Genomic DNA, 21,446 nt, shown 5'->3' on the forward strand with positions numbered 1-21,446 from the left:
GTGGTGTTGTGTGGTGGGGTGTTGTGTGGTGTTGTGTGGTGTTGTGTTGTGTGGTGTGGTGTTGTGTGGTGTTGTGTGGTGGGGTGTTGTGTGGTGTTGTGTGGTGTTGTGTGGTGTTGTGTGGTGGGGTGTTGTGTGGTGTTGTGTGGTGTTGTGTTGTGTGGTGGGGTGTTGTGTGGTGTTGTGTGGTGTTGTGTTGTGTGGTGTTGTGTTGTGTGGTGTTGTGTTGTGTGGTGTTGTGTGGTGTGGTGTTGTGTGGTGGGGTGTTGTGTGGTGTTGTGTGGTGTTGTGTTGTGTGGTGTGGTGTTGTGTGGTGTTGTGTGGTGTTGTATTGTGTGGTGGGGTGTTGTGTGGTGTTGTGTGGTGGGGTGTTGTGTGGTGGGGTGTTGTGTGGTGTTGTGGGGTGTTGTGTGGTGGGGTGTTGTGTGGTGTTGTGTGGTGGGGTGTTGTGTGGTGGGGTGTTGTGTGGTGTTGTGTTGTGTGGTGTTGTGTTGTGTTGTGTTGTGTTGTGTGGTGTTGTGTGGTGTTGTGTTGTGTGGTGTTGTGTTGTGTGGTGTTGTGTTGTGTGGTGTTGTGTTGTGTTGTGTGGTGTTGTGTGGTGTTGTGTTGTGTGGTGTTGTGTTGTGTGGTGTTGTGTGGTGGGGTGTTGTGTGGTGGGGTGTTGTGGGGTGATGTGTGGTGTTGTGTTGTGTGGTGTTGTGGGGTGCTGTGCCATCTACTGTGCAGGTACCCCAGCACAGTAGCCTACACTGTACCACTCCTCCTACCTGGTACCCCAGCACAGTAGCCTACACTGTACCCACTCCTACCTGGTACCCCAGCACAGTAGCCTACACTGTACCCACTCCTACCTGGTACCCCAGCACAGTAGCCTACACTGTACCACTCCTTCTACCTGGTACCCCAGCACAGTAGCCTACACTGTACCCACTCCTACCTGGTACCCCAGCACAGTAGCCTACACTGTACCCACTCCTACCTGGTACCCCAGCACAGTAGCCTACACTGTACCACTCCTTCTACCTGGTACCCCAGCACAGTAGCCTACACTGTACCACTCCTTCTACCTGGTACCCCAGCACAGTAGCCTACACTGTACCCACTCCTACCTGGTACCCCAGCACAGTAGCCTACACTGTACCCACTCCTACCTGGTACCCCAGCACAGTAGCCTACACTGTACCACTCCTTCTACCTGGTACCCCAGCACAGTAGCCTACACTGTACCACTCCTTCTACCTGGTACCCCAGCACAGTAGCCTACACTGTACCACTCCTTCTACCTGGTACCCCAGCACAGTAGCCTACACTGTACCACTCCTTCTACCTGGTACCCCAGCACAGTAGCCTACACTGTACCACTCCTTCTACCTGGTACCCCAGCACAGTAGCCTACACTGTACCACTCCTTCTACCTAGTACCCCAGCACAGTAGCCTACACTGTACCACTCCTCCTACCTGGTACCCCAGCACAGTAGCCTACACTGTACCACTCCTTCTACCTGGTACCCCAGCACAGTAGCCTACACTGTACCACTCCTCCTACCTGGTACCCCAGCACAGTAGCCTACACTGTACCACGACTGGTAACTACCGCTGGAGTTGTCAGCGAGTGAGATATATGTGTTGAGACGGGGACCTTATCTCTATTGTAGCGAGGCTTCGTGTCCTCCACTAGGCTCAAGCGTCTCTGTTATCTTAACAATGCCGTACATATCTCACCGACATGCCCAACTATAATATAAATATATCTAACTGGCAGTTAATTTAAATAATCTCTGTTGATTCAGATCATTTTAAGGGTCCACAACTCAGCTGTAATATTCTCATTGTTTATGAATGTGCTCACGTCGTGAGTTGGAGTTGTCTTGTGTGAGAAGGAAGAAGGAGGCTGGTGATCCACCCCCTGTTGTCATAACCATGGTGATCCACCCCCTGTTGTCATAACCATGGTGATCCACCCCCTGTTGTCATAACCATGGTGATCCACCCCCTGTTGTCATAACCATGGTGATCCACCCCCTGTTGTCATAACCATAATAATACTGTAGGAAAGACAACTCTTACAATGGGTATTTATATTCTGGGTCCTTCTTGCCATAACTTTTACATTCTGATTCTTCTCTTCATTACATTTACATTCAGGGTTTTTTCTCGGGAAAACATTTATATTTAGGGTCCCTGTCATCAAAATATTATCATTTAGGGTCCTTCTCATCAAAATATTATCATTTAGGGTCCTTCTCATCAAAATATTATCATTCAGGGTCCTTCTCATCAAAATATTATCATTTAGGGTCCTTCTCATCAAAATATTATCATTCAGGGTCCTTCTCATCAAAATATTATCATTCAGGGTCCTTCTCATCAAAATATTATCATTCAGGGTCCTTCTCATCAAAATATTATCATTCAGGGTCCTTCTCATCAAAATATTATCATTCAGGGTCCTTCTCATCAAAATATTATCATTTAGGGTCCTTCTCATCAAAATATTATCATTTTGGGTCCTTCTCATCAAAATATTATCATTCAGGGTCCTTCTCATCAAAATATTATCATTTAGGGTCCTTCTCATCAAAATATTATCATTTTGGGTCCTTCTCATCAAAATATTATCATTTTGGGTCCTTCTCATCAAAATATTATCATTCAGGGTCCTTCTCATCAAAATATTATCATTCAGGGTCCTTCTCATCAAAATATTATCATTTTGGGTCCTTCTCATCAAAATATTATCATTCAGGGTCCTTCTCATCAAAATATTATCATTTAGGGTCCTTCTCATCAAAATATTATCATTTAGGGTCCTTCTCATCAAAATATTATCATTTAGGGTCCTTCTCATCAAAATATTATCATTTAGGGTCCTTCTCATCAAAATATTATCATTTAGGGTCCTTCTCATCAAAATATTATCATTTAGGGTCCTTCTCATCAAAATATTATCATTCAGGGTCCTTCTCATAAAACATTTACATTCAGGGTCCTTCTCGTGAAAATCTTTTGTACTCAGGTCCTTCTCTTCCAAACATGTATATTCAGGGTCCTTTTGATCAAAATATTTATATTCAGGGTCCTTCTCATTGCCCACCACTTGGGCTGGACGATAGAGCGACGGTCTTGCTTTATGCGGGTTGACGTTCAGATCCTTTCCCCCGTCCCATCCCAAATCCTTATCCTGATCCCTCTAGTGCTAACAGTCGTAACGGCTTGGCGCTTTTCCCCGATAGTTTAATTCATGAAAACATTTATATTTAGGGTCTGGACCTAGATTCACGAAGCTCCATGTGTTTCTTCGTAAGTATGTGTGCTACGAAGGTTCCTAAGTGACGGCTAAGAACACGCCAAAGGGCGATTCATAAAAGTATAATTACGAAGATCTATAAGTAGTTTGAGTTGATAGTGGACTGTTGACCAGCCAGTTGATAGTGGGGGTTGCTCCTGAGCTACCGTGCAGTGAGGACGTGTCGCCTGCTGCTCCGGTGGTTTGAGTCGGTTCTCACTACGTGTAGAGAGCCATGGGGAAGGCTCAGCGCAAGAGGGAATGGAAGCAGCTTTCGGACGAGAAAGGACGGGGGACCGATGTGCAGCAGGCCCCAAAGAAAACTGCTATCGAGGCTTTACCACTTGCTTCTACCAGCAAGTCAGCGGACGTAATGGACCTAGAGAGGACAGCGTCAGTCACACACCAGCCAGTGTCAGTCACTGCTTCTCTGTCCGCAACGCTGCCGCGGGACGGCAGTATGAGTCAGGAGAGGACACCACCGGTTTCACGCCAGCCAATGTCGGCCATTGTTCCTCTCTCCACAGCCCAGCCGCAGGACAGCAGTATGGGACAGGGGAGGACACCACCAGTCTCACACCAGACATCGCCAGCCTCTGCACTTCTTCCGAAATTCAAGATCATGCAGACCGACCACTTTCCTACAGCATATGGAGTAGTAACGGCGATGGAAAAAGAACAACCAGAGCTCAAACTTTCCATTACAGTCAACCTGAAGGGAGAAATAATACTGACACCTCAAGACCAACAGACTGCACATTACTTAGAGAAGGTAAGAGTCCTGCAGGGGAAACCTGTGTGCTTGGTAAAGCTGGACCCTTCAGAACGACGCACACGAGTCGTGCTTTTGGGATACCCAATCGACTTTCCCCTGGATCCAGTGCTAGAACACAAGCAAGTCCTGAGTGCGGAACGTTGCCACACAAAAGTAGACAAGGCAGCGACGCGTCAGGTTCTGGTGACCGTCATGGGACATGTGCCGGAAACTTTCGGTCTTGGAAATTGGGGGACATACCGACAGAGGCCATACGTCCCGGAACCCCTACGCTGCTTCAGGTGTCAGAAATACGGCCACCATCAGTCACGCTGCACAGGACAGGAGAGGTGCGGAGTGTGCAGCCTGAGACATCCCACCAAAGACTGTATTGCCAAGCACAAGGCAAACCAGACCACAACAGCCAAATGTCCAAATTGTGGAGGCAAACATCATGCCTGGAGCACAACCTGCTCTGCACGGAAACAAAAAGTGCAGACAGCTCAGGCCAGGGTCAACACACTGACCAGCGGTACATCCACCAACACCACCGTCTGGAACACTCGTGCACAGCCACAACAGCCACCCGCTCTCACAGAGCAAAATTTCCCGAATCTGTCAATTCCGAATCAGACATTACACGAAAGTGTTGCAGAAGCCCAGCAAGTGCAAATGAGCAGAAAACACTTACTTTCGGAATCTACTCACCAGCTATACAGTTTTACCGAGGTCCAGCTGCAAACCATCGTGAAGATCATGGCAGAGACCATTATCAATTGCCTACAGATGACGCAGAACGCCTCACAACAACAGACTCAAGACATCACTTGTGTGATAATGGACAAGATCGTGCAGCAGACCACAGTTACACGAGAAATAGACAGTCTCCGACAGGATGGAGCACAAGAGGACAAACAACGCAACTTGGACATACTGACTACCGACAACAGTCGGCTAGTCAAGACACCGGTACATCGACATTCACAAACGCAACTGCAAGACGCAGTGACCACCCACGATCAACAGAATCTTCCAACACAGGAGACAGACAACAACAGCCAATGCAGTCTGATCTGCAGCAACGCCAACAAAGACGTATTGAACAGCAGAGATGCGCAGGTTCCGCCAACACAAGAAACGGCCGCGAGCAATCAATGCAGTCCGACTTACAGCAATACCAACAACAAAGTGTTGGACCACAGTTCTGCACAGATTCCAACAATGCCGGGGTTGACCACGGACATTCAATGCAGTCCGACCTGCAGCACTTCCAACAACATAGCGATGGACCACAGTTATGCACAGATTCCAACAACGTCGGGGATGACCACGAACTATCAATGCAGTCCGATTTGCAGCGACACGACTTGCAAGGCGGAGAATATAGAGGTCGATTCCGAGGAGGAGTTCTAGTAGAACAAGCAACACCCACCGAACCCGTCGTCTGGCCATTACGAATTCTGCAGTGGAACATACAAGGTCTTGGAAATAAAAAACACACACTTCAGGAGGCTGCAATCAGCACGAAAGCAGATATAATCGTTTTGGAAGAAACTCTTTTCCCAGCCACGAAATCCTTCAGATTAGCTGGATATCAGCACTATGTTCTCCCGTATGAGCAGGGGAGACTAAGAGGATTAATGACCCTAGTCAGAAACACCATACCCAGCAAGGAAATAGACTCGGTTTCATGTGGGGATGGAGTAGAGGTATTAGCAGTTACAGTGAATATGGCTAATTTTGAGCTCCTCATATACAACGTCTACAAGCCCCCTAGACGTAAACTAGAAGCAGAGGCAGTGCTTGCCTTGGCCACGCAGGAAAATTTAATTCTTGCTGGAGATTTTAATGCTCATCATCCAGAGTTAGGTGCGACTGGGCCAGCCAATGCAGATGGGCGCCATTTAGCTGCAGCTCTGCGAGAAGTACCTGAAATTACACTTCTCAACACTGGGGAACCCACTCACATTCTAGGAGGTTCCCTTGATCTTACCTTCATCTCCACAGCACTCCAGCAACAGGCGAAGTGGGAAGTAGACCCGGTGATCACTAGTGACCACTATGCTACTGTCACGACACTCAGCCTGGCACGACCTCCTACACCTCCTGCGCGGCCTCGGTGGAATTTAGGAAAGGCCAATTGGAATGTATACCAGGAAGAACTTGAAAAATGGTATGCAACGTACACGCCACCTGAGGATTTGAACATACACGAGACCAATCTGCAGGAAGCCGTTGCAGCTGCTGCGAACAAAGCTATTCCAATCATTATCACAGGTAACACGAAACGAAAGAACTATTGGTTCTATAGTAATGACGTTAAAGAACAGAACCACAGAGTCAATATCTTCAGAAAACATCTAAAGAGAAACCCCACACCAGAAGGAAGAACTCTGCTACGAGCGGTGATATCTGAAGCAAGGCGAGTTTCTCGAGAAGTAAAGGAGGCAAGATGGTTTGAGTGGTGTCAAACTCTAAATGAACATAGTAGTCTTGGCAAGATATGGGGTCAGATTAAAACTATATCAGGTCGACCAGCCCGACCACAGGCATGTATTCAACCATTGCAGGAGGCTGAGAGACTTGCTCTCCAATTTGCAGAAAGAACAGCTTCATATCAGCTTCCTGCAATGGTCCGAAGGCAGCAAGAACACTTAAAACAAGAGAGGATGACAGTCATTCATGAGGGCATAGCTATAAATGACGAATGTGACTGTCCCTTCACCGAACAGGAACTAAGCAGAGCCAAAAAGGGTGGTAAGGACACTGCACCAGGTCCTGATAACATTACATACTCAATGATCGCACATGCAGGTCCTGCTGGAGACCGAGGGATGTTGGACGTCATCAATGCGTCTTGGCAGCAAGGCAAACTACCGCCCTCTTGGAAGAAAGCAGACATCATACCGATTCCTAAGCCGAATGAACCTGGCAATTACAGACCCATTTCCTTAACATCATGCGTTAGTAAAACTGCAGAACGGATGGTCTTAAATAGGCTACTGTGGAAGACTGGAGACCTTCATAAACACATATTTGGCTTCACTAGAGGTGTAGGTACTGCCAACTGCATAGCAACATTACTAGGAACAGTTAACTCGGGTCCAGCTATAGTGGTCTTCCTTGATCTGGAAAAAGCATTTGAACTTGCAAGCCCGCCAGCAATACTACACACCTTAGTTAAAAAAGGTGTGAGGGGGAAAATGCTAGCATGGATTCAAGATTACCTAAGTCACAGGTATGCCAGAGTAAAGTTGCAAGGACACGTGTCGGACTACCACTTGCACGAGAATGGGACTCCACAAGGAGGAGTCCTCAGTCCTAGTCTTTTTAACATCCTTATGGAAAACCTTGTTACCATGTCCTTTACAGAAGGGGTTACATTGCTAAGCTATGCTGATGATCTAGCATTAGTCGTTACGGGTCCTTCACTTCTCAATAAAGCTCAAGGTGCTTTAGATCAAGTGGCATCTGAATGCAGTGTTTTAGGGCTAAAAATATCTGCACAGAAGTCTAAGGCGATGAGACTAGGTGGCAAGGCTCCAGACAGGCACCTACGCATTCAGGACATTAACCTTCAGTGGGTTACACAATATCGATATCTCGGAGTGTGGATTGATTTTAAAATTACATTCAATAAGCAAATTCAATATCTAAAGGAGAAAGCAAAGTCACGAATAAATATAATGAGAGCAATCACAGGGCCCCGTCTAGGAGCGGGACACAGAGTGTTGAGAATGTTTTACATACACGCCGTTCGTTCCCTAGTTGATTATGCAGCGCCTGCCTTACTCACTCTTTCTCCTGGTCAGTGGGCAAACGTTGAGGTTCTTCAAAATGATGCATTGCGAGTCATAACAGGTGCTCCCAGATGGACTAAAATCCTGAACCTAAGACTAGAGACAAAGCTAACGTCGATTGAAATAAGGGTAAAGGGGATTGCTGCGTGCATGCTGACCGAGATATTGACTAGACCTAGAATCAGTTCACTTAAAGATTTGATCACTGGAGCACTAACTCTGGACGGAAGAGCCTCCAATAGCAACAGGTGGACCCATTGTGCGATAAACGCCATCGATACGTTCGATATGGCAAACACAGTCACTGAGAGGGGTGTCGACGACATACATGCAGACTTTGTTATACAAGCCCCTTGGGAATCTCTGCCAGCAGACTTTCAGATTATGGCTCTTGACGGAAAGAAGAACCAGACACATCCTCATCTGCTACGTCACATTGCACAGATGCATATAGAAGCAAACATGGCATCCGACTGCTTCACTTACTTCACGGATGGGTCAGTAGACCAGCAGGGACAGGAAACCGGAGCTGCAGTTAAAGCAGGAAACTCTGTATATAGTTGGAGGCTCTCAAATGGGTGTTCGACTTTACAGACTGAGATGCTAGCCATTCAAAAGGCTTTGGAACATGCTCTTGCTGAACACCGCCAACATGTTATCGTCCATACAGATTCGAGAACCGCCATTGAAACCTTGCAACAGGAACACATATGTGATAACATCCGTCTGATCACCAATGTCTTATCATTCATGCACACACTCCACCGACAAGGCCGACGGGTGCTTATCAACTGGGTGCCAAGTCATGTGGGACTATTAGGTAATGACATTGCAGACGAAGCTGCAAAACTTGCTACTAAGAGGAGGAATGTAGACATTTACATACCACCGAGTCTCTCCCAGATGAAGAAAGTGATTCGAACCAGAGCAATGCGAAGGCTGTACAGTGACCACAACACAGCAGTTGCAACATCAGGATCTGCGGGTTGGTACAAGAATTCCACCAACTACGAACCACTTAGTTTGATGAAAGGGGGCAGTAGAACAACAGAAGTGCACTTACATCGCATCAGGCTTGGATACCCATGTGCATGGGAAATAGGCTTACGGGTTCCGGAAGGTGAGAGGAAATGTCAACACTGTGGAGAAATGCCCGACAGACCACTGGAACATTATCTAACACAGTGCACAGTTACAAACCCGTTAAGATTTCACCTTCGATTCGACAGAGCAGAGGAAGTTGTTAAACACATATGGCAAAATCTTACTGAAGCGACCATACGGGTCATACATACTCATCCTCCGCCCAGGTAAACCAGAAACGAGCATCACTTAGTGGGCCAGCCAGAGGCTTAGGGCCCGCGCAGGATTATCCCTGCTAAAAAGAAAAAAAAAAAAAAATATATAAGTAGTTCACTTAGGTCTCGCTAGATGTCACTAGGGCTTTTAGTTTGGCCAATCAGAGAGAAGGTAACATTTTTCATCTTACAGCTGTAGCCAATCACGACGCTGGCATATCGGAGCTTATCCGTGACCACTTGCCATTTATTTACGTCGAATTTTCTATAAAATTAGTATTTTTTGAAGTAAAACAATGTTTTTTTTTCAACTTCTTCAGTCAGCACCGACATTGTAGTAAACAAATATGTTACATTTTTTGTTTACCTACGTAATTCTAAGAGACAGTGTACAGCTGCCCTTGTCGCACCCAAGACTTGAGAAGCAATTTTATCTATTCACGTATATATTTACCTAAATTTACCCAAGGGCCACTAATTATCTAGTGGACTCGACGAGGATAAAAAACCTGGGGCTTGTTAAGTCCCGCCAATTGTCTTAATGATATTTTCTAGCTGGATTTTGACATTTACGGCTTCAGCGGGTAGGTGGTTCCATGGGTTTATAGCCCTCTGGGTGAAAAAAACACGTTTTCAGTCCTCCTTGAGAGGATATACTCTCTAACACTATATCTGTGATTGTCCTGTTATCAGTGACTTCGCACCAAATGGTATGATGAACTTTGAGCTCTGTAATTACTTCATACACTCAGGAATATTGGAAGATAGTCTTGTGCTGTACCCAGACTTTGCCAGTGGAGGTTAATAGATCAGCCTTACATTTCTTATTCTCTCCTGATTCCATATATGACTGGCCGTCCTGTGAGGTGAGGATGTTGGATGAGCTTGTAGCTGGTTTATGATCTACACTGTGTAGTCTTCCATATAGAATAGGGTAGCAGCACATTGCTGTGTACACCTTAGCTTCTTAATAAAAAAAATCAGTAATAAAGATTTTAAATTATAGTTTGTATTATTACCAGTATTATCCTTATTAAATCATGTTAACCATGGATCATTAAGATCTCATGTTGATATGTCATATTTTTTTAATCATTCATTAAATTGTGCATCATGTCTCAATTTTTCACTTCCTTGGATATACTGTACAGTACAAAAAATAGGATAAAAATACACCAGTAATATTTCTTTCATTATATTTTTTATTTAAATAACTGCATCACTATTTTTACAGCTGACAGGATTTGTTTTACCATACAGGTGCATTATTTGTTAAAAAAAATTGGTTTATTGTTACACACAATGGTGCTACATAGCCTTCCCAGCTTGGTGCCTTCTTTTAATAATTACTGATTGTTACACACAGCCAAATTGTGTAACAGGAAGAGGTCTTGGACCCCTGCTTCCCCCTCTCTTTTTTAACAGACCATAATTGTCCATATAGTCATAATTATAGGCTTAAGTATTCAATGACAAAAGTTGTTAATGTTTTCCCTAACTTAACATTTGTGAAGCATATTTTGCTTCTATGTTTCACCCAAATTTAATTTCAAAATAAAACCAAACAAAATAAATAAAAAAATGGGTATGTATAAATAAGGTACACCCCTAGCTATACTTATTGCTAGTTGAACAGGAGCATTTGGTGATAGTAAATGCTCCCACCATCATCTTCTCTCATATTGAGAAGGATCATCACCTCTCATATTTCAGCCCGTCCTCCAAAAATGGGGTGGTAAATGTAAGAAGACAAATAAGTGCAATTATGTACTATCCATAGCAGTTAGGAATTGTACTTATTTTCACTTAGTATTAAATCGTAGTCAAATATATTGTGAATATTTGAGTTTACCTGAAAAACTGAATAGAAAACCACGACCTCACCTAACTCTTAGTTTTTGAAGATAATAATTTTATTGCTTGTTAATTACAATTAGTAGTTAACCTATAGCTATATTGATATTACAGTTTTATAAAACTAATAAAACAAAACAAAAATATATCAATAAATTGTAAAATAACTCAGGATATTTTAAAATTTTGTATAAAATTTATATTGTTTAATAAACCTGAAAAATAAATTCCTAATATTTAAAACTTGTGTATTGCTAATTGGAATTGAACACAACGCACTGAAATTTTGAGTGTCTTAACTGACAACTAGGATAATTAAATCGAGGAAGGGGGGTTGGGTAAATGTAACAGCATCATAAGTGAAATTATGCACTGTTTGACAGTAAGAAAGTGTACTTATTACACTTAGTATTAAATCGTACTGTCAATTCGGGAGGACGGGTTGCATATTTCATGTTCATCAGTGTTTATTTACTTAATAACTACTGGTATTCTTGCTATTATAAAACTAATTTTAATATCATAAAATACATATTTACTACAAGTTTCAAGCAGAGAATGCATATATAGTCAACACGAAGGACTCCTCTGGACGACTCGCCAACTTAATTGTTTATTAATACTAAAATCGATCCTCCGTGTTGTGTAGTAGAGAAAAATTGAGTTATATCCAGTTTACGTAAAGCTACGAGTGGTAGAGGGCGTCCTTAAATCGAGGCGGTGTACTTACGAAGATTTTAATTCTTAAATGCGTACGTTAATACCGACGTTGCCGCTACGAAGGTGCTAAGAAGGAAAACATTCGTAAGTACGAACGTAATTGCTTCGTGAATCTGGCTCCTTGTCATCAAAACATTTACACTCAGGGTCTTTCTCGTCAAAATATTTATATTCAGGGTCCTTCTCGTCAAAACAATAATTGACGAGATAATTACCAGAGATAATTAGGGGTCACCTGCTGTGAGTCCCAGAGATAATTAGGGGTCACCTGCTGTGAGTCCCAGAGATAATTAGGGGTCACCTGCTGTGAGTCCCAGAGATAATTAGGGGTCACCTGCTGTGAGTCCCAGAGATAATTAGGGGTCACCTGCTGTGAGTAAAATGACAGATTGAGTTTCACACTCAATCTTACTCCATACTATAGTAAATATACACTAAGAAGAGTATATTTACATCACAAAATCTGGTAAAAAGCTATAAAATATATAACAGAATTACACACTCAACAATGCCTAAACAATCAATAATGTAAACAATGTACATAATTAAAGACAAAGATATAAGACAAGACTAACAACAGCACTCATACATGAACGGTCCACAATATGTGTACCAACACCTGCGGAGCACAATATGTGTACCAACACCTGCGGAGCATAATATGTGTACCAACACCTGCGGAGCACAATATGTGTACCAACACCTGCGGAGCACAATATGTGTACCAACACCTGCGGGCACGACTCTGAGGTGCTCACCGCGGGTGTTACACCTCGAGATGCTCTCTAACATGTTGAAGTCCAGGCGAGACCAACTACCAGACACTACAGATCGCTACGTCAACCTGTCCTCTTACAAATTATGTCTGAATCTGGCCGTTTCTCAGTACAGCCGAAAATAGATGTAATTTGAAAATTAAAAGTAATTGAAATTAAATTTTGATTTTTTTTTTCCAAAACAGCAATTTAAGGGTCGTCTGGTAGGTTAAGAGGGCAGGAAGATCTCCTAAGGTTCCAAAACGGTTAGGAAAACAGTTAATGGAAAGTTTCCTCTCCTAACGTAACCGAGTAAGCCGGAGGACTCAAAACAGAAAACGGGACACTACGTCACTTTCGTGAGCCGATTTCATTTCAAATTACGTCTATTTTTGTCCATGCAGGCAAAGGAGCGAAAAGCGACGTAATTTTAAGAGGACGGTGTAAGTGAAAGTATGGCTTTTATCCTCGCTGTGATCTCTAATAGCAAAGGATGCACATTGCCTAAGCAATCCGTCCTCATAATAGAACGTCGCATTTTAACTTATACTCTCCCTTAGGCCAAAAATCGTCGTACTAGAAAATAGTAGTGGCTCGCGAATTTGACATACTGACCCGTTTTCTGTTTTAGGTCCTCTGGTAGGTTAGGATATTGGCACTTTAGTACATTTTCTTGACGTTGGGGAACCTCAGCAGGACGGGCTGGCCTCAGAGGCAGACCAGTACGGTGAGAGATACAAGTACGGTGTTCTAGGTGTCGTGAAGTACCTCCCTCACACCACACCGTACTGCTCGAACGCTTAAACCAAATAACGTCAGATTAAGGTAAAAGGGTAGTGGATCTTTACGTTTTAAATAACTACCAATCCTGGTATTGTTTGAAAACATCATAAGAAAACTAATATGTGGATAATTGTTGTAGGCATCCATCAGTCTCAGGCGAGTATGGTGTTACGCTCTGGTTGTCGGTCTGGCCTCACCAGGGCACGAAGCCAGGGTAGGTGGATATGGAGGAGAAGCTGTTACCCAGGCAGCAGGTCCCCCCCTCTCCACGGCGCCGAAAGTCTCCAATGGAAAGGTGAACGCCAATACGATTGGTTCCAGCGCCGTCGCAGGAACTGTTGACCTCGAAGTTGGTGAAAAAGAGCACAGGGACTCCAACCCCGGAGACCACCGTGGTCGGGGCCTTTATCTCCGACCACGGCAGAGATAAATAATTATCTACGTCTTATTATATTAGACATAATTATCTCCGTGTGGATAATTATGTGTAAGAATACTCCCAAATACCATCATAATGTAATAGTGTACCGTGCCTAAATATGGCAATGTGACATACTTTACACCTTAGGAACTAGAGGAGTCCGAATAGTGGTAGAAATTGTGTAGCTCATTAGAATTATATGAAATATCTTTCTAGGTAGCGTATTCCAAAGGAAAAATTCATACATTATAAATTATTTGATATTGAAATTAAGAGAGTCATGGAGAGAGAGACAAAGACAGAGATAGTAAATAGATGGATGAAAGGAAGGGAACTATTAGGAGAAGGCGCCAAGCCATTACGACTATATAGCACATGGAAGGGGTCAGGATAAGGATTTGGGATGGGACGGGGGGAAGGAATGGTGCCCAACCACTTGGACGGGCGGGGATTGAATGCCGACCTGTATGAAGCGAGACCGTCGCTCTTATCATCCAGATCAGGTAGATAGAGATAAGTAGCTGGAGGGATAGATTGATGGATACATGGATGGATATAGAAGAATGGATAGACGGATAAATAGATGGTCAGATAGACGGAGCTGGAGCATGGTGCACAACTCAATAACCTATATTAGGGTTCATAGAGTTCAAGGCCCAACTGGCTTCCATAGGGAACTCGAGACCTCCTTACGATTCAGTGGAATCCCAAGTTATATAACTTGAGATGGTACAGGGGTAAGGTGGGCGGCTTACCAGTACCCAGACATGTGGTGGTACAGGGGTAAGGTGGGCGGCTTACCAGTACCCAGACATGTCGTGGTACAGGGGTAAGGTGGGCGGCTTACCAGTACCCAGACATGTCGTGGTGCAGGGGTAAGGTGGGCGGCTTACCAGTACCCAGACATGTCGTGGTGCAGGGGTAAGGTGCGTGGCTTACCAGTACCCAGACATGTGGTGGTGCAGGGGTAAGGTGCGTGGCTTACCAGTACCCAGACATGTCGTGGTGCAGGGGTAAGGTGCGTGGCTTACCAGTACCCAGACATGTCGTGGTGCAGGGGTAAGGTGGGCGGCTTACCAGTACCCAGACATGTCGTGGTGCAGGGGTAAGGTGCGTGGCTTACCAGTACCCAGACATGTCGTGGTGCAGGGGTAAGGTGGGCGGCTTACCAGTACCCAGACATGTCGTGGTGCAGGGGTAAGGTGCGTGGCTTACCAGTACCCAGACATGTCGTGGTGCAGGGGTAAGGTGGGCGGCTTACCAGTACCCAGACATGTGGTGGTGCAGGGGTAAGGTGCGCGGCTTACCAGTACCCAGACATGTGGTGGTGCAGGGGTAAGGTGCGCGGCTTACCAGTACACAGGTCTAGGTTTCAAATCCTCTCATTACTCCAAATTATTTCCTCATTGCAATTATTATTATTATTATTATTATTATTATTACTATTATTATTATTATTATTATTATTATTATTATTATTATTATTAATATGGTATTATTGTTATAATTGTGATTGTTATTAAACAACACTTGTTTATATAAATAATGCTAAAAGTGATGTCTCCACCTTCCACAGGTCACTCTGCTGGCTGGCAGGGAGAGTAGGGCGGTGCCCCTCAAGGGTCACGGCGGGGTCATCTTCGGCAGTGAATTTCTCCGTATCTTGGACCCCCGCGCACGACCCCCGGCCCAGGACGACCCCTACAACTCGCCACGACCAGCAGCGACCTCTCGATATGAAGAAGACGTCGCCGATCCAGCACCCAGACACGAGACGAGAACCTTCCTTGAGACGCCCGGTGACAAGCCGACCCACGAGAGCTTCTTCAGCTCCCGACACTCAAGAAAACTGGAACCTATTGTGTCGTCTTCTTCTCAGCTTTCTTCAACTTCCTCGTCTTTCTCTTCCTCTTCATCAACAGCAAATGTGTTTCAGCACATTGACGCCTCAGCGGGGATCAAGCAACACTCCAGAAGGATGTTTCAACAGAATATGAACAACAACCGCCTTACTCCGAGCAAGAAGTTCATCACATCAAGCACCAACAGCGTGAAGCCTACCACCAGCCCGGTCAACACACTCACCGACAGAGACAACGCCAACCTCTTCAGGAGAGGGTCCTCATCAGTCACAGATCATACCGAGAATTTACCCAATGTTGATTACGATTACAATTACTATTACCTGGATGACCTCTACCCACTGACAGGATCTTCGGTAGAGAGCTCTGGGAGGGCATCAGAAGTGGGCGAACACACCACCAGTCAAAGGATCACTGAAGCTTTACCAGAAGTTGGACTGTCTTCCACAATCAGTCAAAGCACATCTGTCACGGCCACCACCTCGCCCGTTGAACCTTCTCACAAACTGGAAAGAAAAACAATAGGAGCCGTGCAGTCAACTTCGGTTGTTCCTGCAGCAAATACAGTGTCAACTACAATCACGCCACAAAAGACCATCGTGTCTACCACAACTAAACGACCTACAACAAAGAGATCGATCTTCAGATATCAAACTACGACAGAGTCTGCACAGAAAGTTGGGACTCTACTAGAGGATTCCAACGCATCAACTCCAAAACTGACATTGGAGTTCAAAACCCAACCATCTGCTGCAGCGTCAGAAAGTCCCTCTGTATTTTCCTCACCAGGTCAGAAATCTTCAGAAACCACTGCCACCACAAACAAATCTGTATCTGTGGTCGACACTCCAAAACCGAGGACCTCAGTTACTGTGAGCTCATCAGCAAGGTCATCGCCTCCCCCAACAACACCGTCACTGCCCAATCTCAAAACGAAGATAACTTCAGATTCTACGAAGTCCTTTCCATCCACCACAATCTCCACTCCAGAGTCAACCTCCGCTCCAGAGTCGACCTTCGCTCCAGAGGCAGAAGTTGAGGACAGTGTTCAGAGGGTCATGGGTAAAGACAACAGCCCAACCCGGCATTTTCGCTATACCACACCAATACCAAAGAATGATTCAATAGAAAATCAAAACAGCACACAGGAGCTAACCCCTGACGATAACATTCATAAGAGCTTGGGAAGCAGCTCCTCGTCATCAGTAGTGGTCGAGGTTCGTGTGGAAGCTCCCAGACGGGAGTCTCGGGTACTGGAGACTAGTGAGGTTGTACCTCTCCTGCAGACAGTCACTCGGGAGCCCTCTAAGGGGGTTCTAGTGACACCAGAGAAGGTGCAGGTTGTTAACCCAGACCCTGATACTACCAGCTTTCTTCTGAGTGATCCTCTTGTTGTGGACGTGGCCTCAACACCCACAACCAGCGACCAGGGCCCAGACGCAGCTCCACCGCACCGCCGTCCTCCTGTTGTACTCAGAGAGGATACTACCACAACCTCTGCGCCTAGTACTACCACTACTGACACAACTACCAGTGCCACTACCACTAGCACTACTTCGACTGCACTCCCAGATACTACTGCAAGCCCTACAACTACTCTACGCACAGATACTACCACCACAACTACTAAAACTTCTGCAGCAGTCATGGAGGCCTCTGCCTTGATGTTACAACAAGGACCAAAACAACTGGATCAGGTGAACGGTCTTTCGTCAAACAAAGCCCTTGAAGAAATACAAGTTAACAGAGGAAAGAACAGATCAGTGCAGTTTGAGACATCTGTAGTGGAGGTGTCTGGATCTGTAGGTTCAGATGCCCACGTTCCTGCTGAAGATGCAGCAGAAGCAGAGAGCCTCCCTGGGGGCCTGTCTAGGGATGGGAGAAAAATAGAAACCCATCAGTCAAGCCCAAGGCAGCAGCTACAGAGCCAGAGGGTAAGCACATCTGTGTCTCGAACAGAGGCACGCACTGCAGGGAGAATCTCCAGCGTCAATGCCCCGGAGAATCTACCACAAGAACTATCCACCAGTGTCACAGCACAGCCCTCCAACATCACCCAGGATGTGTCCACACTTGCGAGTAATATTACACTACCCAGAGGGCTAAAGTCACTTGTTGGGCTAACAGAAGTCCCGCATGGGCTGGCACCATTGGGCTTAGCACCTTTCGGCCAGGCACCAGCAGGGCTTGCTCCTTTTGGAAATGCCCCGGCCGGTTTGGCACCCCATGGTCTGGTGCCAGGGGGACTCCACCCTCATGGACTGGCTCCAAAAGGTTATGGCTTCAGACATCCATCCTTACATGGTCTGAATTCCACTGCCAATGCAACACAGAACAATGGAACACGTCTCACTTTCGTGGATGCAACGGTGGTAGAGGGAGGTGCAGATGCTAATAGCACCGTTGGTTATGTAGTGGAGGAGCACAACATCAGCCGCTTCCGCCTGGAAGAAAAGACTAGTGATGGATTCATCATTGGAGAGTACGGCGTCGTCGACCACAGCACCGGCGACGTCAACGGCGTCCGCTACACTGCCGACAGTACCGCAGATCCCCACCTAATCTACGAGACACTCATGAAATTCTTGAAGCTGTAAAGGAATGGGCAGTGGGCACTCCCTCACACCAGCGGTAGTCGCCATAATGCGCATTCTTGCCAGACAATCTCCGTGCTTAGCACACCCTCGCCATCGACCCTAACCATATCTACACCTGGCGTAGCTCACACTCACTATTTCAACATTCATTGTAGGATGCGATACTATCGCATCAAGATATAATATAAATTGTTCCACATGCAGTAGGTGTACTCCAAATATATGGTTCTACAAGTCTGACTCCTTCAGAAAATGTTGTATAATATATGCTATATTAATTTATATCTTAATGCCAAACATAACAAAAAAAGACTATTGGATTATATTTAAAAATCTGGTGTTGCAGTTACGTTTGCAATCCTGGGCATTTATTAGAGTATGAGAGGTGAGGAGTTAGGCTTGTGGGCCGGGCTGGCGGCGAGGGGGGCGGCCTCGGGGCCACCCTAGTGTTGGTCGTGTAGCAGTGGTCATCACTATTTATTCAATGGTATTTATGAGACAAGTCTCTAATTCCTCCGCTATACCGTTATCACAAAAACATTGGTGTGCATTTTGATTCATTACACCATTGGCTTTTCATATTACTGACAAAATTAGAAAAATATATATTTCATAACTTGCAAATTTTGTTGTTGGCGACAAAATTATTCAAACGTTGGATTCAATAAAGTGGAAGATAGTGGGTGAATGCTGCACGCGACCCACAATACCTTCTTATCTGTGATTTATATTTGTGATGCTCACCCGTATTGTAGAAGACACTCCTGTTGTTACCACACTTGTTGAGACCGGGCATTCATGTGACTTGTAGCATCTGTGTGTAACCTCAGACAAAGTTGCCAAGAATTGACTGTAATGTTGGCTTGTTTGCTCCCTCCTCTTCAGTGTTTACCTTGCGTCGGCCGCGTTCAGGGGGCACACAGGCTTCAGGGGCGGCGCAGCTCGCCTGATAATTACAAAACTGGTGCATTTTATGGGTTATTCTAAATTTGCTCTCACAGTATGGACTCGTGGTGGCATGGGCATTCCTCGGACCAAGGCAATGTCTGTATGTAAGGGAAAGCTTGAGAGGTAGTGCACGTAAAACTAGAATGTTCCTAGAGTGGTCGCCTTAGCAGTATTATGACCCAACCAATGGCCTGTGTGCGTCCTGTATGAGCGTCCGAAGGGTAACATTCACAGCAGGAGGGATGTAAACACAATCTTGGGCAGGCGTTGACTGCTATAACCTTCCCACTCCTGGACGGAGAGTGCATGTCGAGTAGCAAGTCATGGGATTGCGCCTCTCCTCCACCCGCCCCATGTTACAGTATTGAGAACACGCTTCATCCCACCATCATGCTAGCCGCTGTAACATTACTTGAAAATAACACCATCCAGAAGACACTATATTTTGGGGGCTATGCTATTGTGATCACGGGTGAAGTTAAAAAAACTGGTGTTGAAATGGGCTTCCAGCTAGGATTTAGCATGATCCGATATGAAGTATTGTTCAAAGATCATTATTTCCTTCTGCGATCCACATCTTCATTACCTGGAGCTCTACGCTCCTGAAGATTACTTTACAATTAATGTGTCCCAAAGCATGAACAATATTTTGTGTTTTAGGTGTTTAATGAATTACTTGAAAATTAATCGCCTCGGTTGTACCATACACCAAAATATAATTGTCTCCTTGATGTTCCATACTTACTGACACAAACATACTAGGTCTGTACACACAAACAGTTTGTACACTCACACGGTCCATGCATACATACACACGGTTCAAACACACGCTTCCGGCGTGCACACAAACGTACAAGTTGGTTACCAAGCACCTCGTAGTTCCTCACATGTGGCACAGTCTTCATCGTGCCTACCACTCTCACCCCCTTGCTAGTATTAGTCTACACTCGTCTCCTTAACCACACCACCCCTGCCTCACTACCCAATGCCACAGGACCCCTGCCACAGGGCCAACTGCCACAGTACCCAACGCCACAGTACCCAACGCCACAGTACCTAATGCCACAGTACCCCTGCCACAGTACCCCCTGCCACAGGGCCAACTGCCACAGTACCCCATGCCGCAGAAGGGGTTTTCTGTGGCATGGGGTATGGCAAGGACCCTTTACCCTAAGACTCCTTACAACAGGACCTCCTCACACCCCCTCGCTAGAATTACTCAACACTCTGGACCCCACTAACCACAGGACCCCCTACCACAGGACCCCCTGCCACAGGACCCCCGAATCAATATCCTAATTATACACGTACGGATAAATATAAGTTTTAGGCTCCACAATTTCCCTGATTTGGGGGAGATCACAAATGCTGCATATTGGCACATTTCCCGCGCTGCACATCTTGAGAGAAACATGTGATTATGGAAATGACTTTCTCTAAATCCCACACACACATATTTTGGGTTTCATTCCGGTACATATACACGATTGCTTTCTGAGTCACTGTGCTATGAAGTCACACTGAACACAAGATCAGCTCAGCCCTGAAGCTCGGTTGAGAAACCAGTTAGTCGGGTCAGCCGCGCTCATTATCTCAAACCCAACCAGTTTTTTCCACTTATTGTCTATAGGGGAATTCCTCATATCGCTCTTAAATTTTAGGGTTCATTATATATTATATGCTCATTCTGCTTTATTTACTATAGTCTGTTGTTTAGAGTTCAGTGTATGGCATCACTGGTGGCCATAGTGAACGCGGCCGGTCCTGGTCAGGCAGCGGTGCTTAATTCAGGGCTCTGAATAGTGTGCCGTTCCGTGTTTGATGTGATGGCGAGACATTTTCAGTTTTCAGTCAAGAGTTTTGATGTAAGAGTTTAATAGTATTGTTAACTTGTATTTCTGGTATCATAGTAGATGCATATCATTTAATGTTAAAAATGAATCCTAAATAATATGTAATTGATGAGAAATATAAATAAGTGAAAATATTTTTTTTTATTTCTCCCAAAAATTCTAAATAAATTCTTGATTTTGTATATACAATATGTCTTTAGGGGTTTGTGAGGAATATATAGTGAAGCTAGTGTAGCCAGCGAGGTGCCCGGCACGGACCCCAGCGAGGGCCCGGCACGGACCCCAGGGACGGCCCGGCACGGACCCCAGGGAGGGCCCGGCACGGACCCCAGCGAGGGCCCGGCACGGACCCCAGGGAGGGCCTGGCACGGACCCCAGGGAGGGCCAGGCACGGACCTCAGCGAGGGCCCGGCACGGACCCCAGCGAGGGCCCGGCACGGACCCCAGGGAGGGCCCGGCACGGACCCCAGCGAGGGCCCGGCACGGACCCCAGCGAGGGCCCAGCACGGACCCC

The 21,446-nt window shown here is 45.6% G+C and overlaps 1 protein-coding gene across 1 annotated transcript in view; it reads left to right on the top strand.

The window, feature by feature from the left end:
• LOC123770083 (uncharacterized) overlaps positions 1-21,064 on the top strand; it is a 407,596-nt gene extending 386,532 nt beyond the window's left edge. The window contains exon 2 of the mRNA XM_069301495.1: positions 15,249-21,064. Within this exon, the coding sequence (XP_069157596.1) occupies positions 15,249-18,131 (2,883 nt within the window). The 3' untranslated portion in view covers positions 18,132-21,064. The remainder of the gene's footprint in view (positions 1-15,248) is intronic.
• Positions 21,065-21,446: the final 382 nt, after the last annotated feature.

This window comes from Procambarus clarkii, chromosome 45, assembly GCF_040958095.1.
Source record: "Procambarus clarkii isolate CNS0578487 chromosome 45, FALCON_Pclarkii_2.0, whole genome shotgun sequence".
Taxonomy (NCBI): domain Eukaryota; kingdom Metazoa; phylum Arthropoda; class Malacostraca; order Decapoda; family Cambaridae; genus Procambarus; species Procambarus clarkii.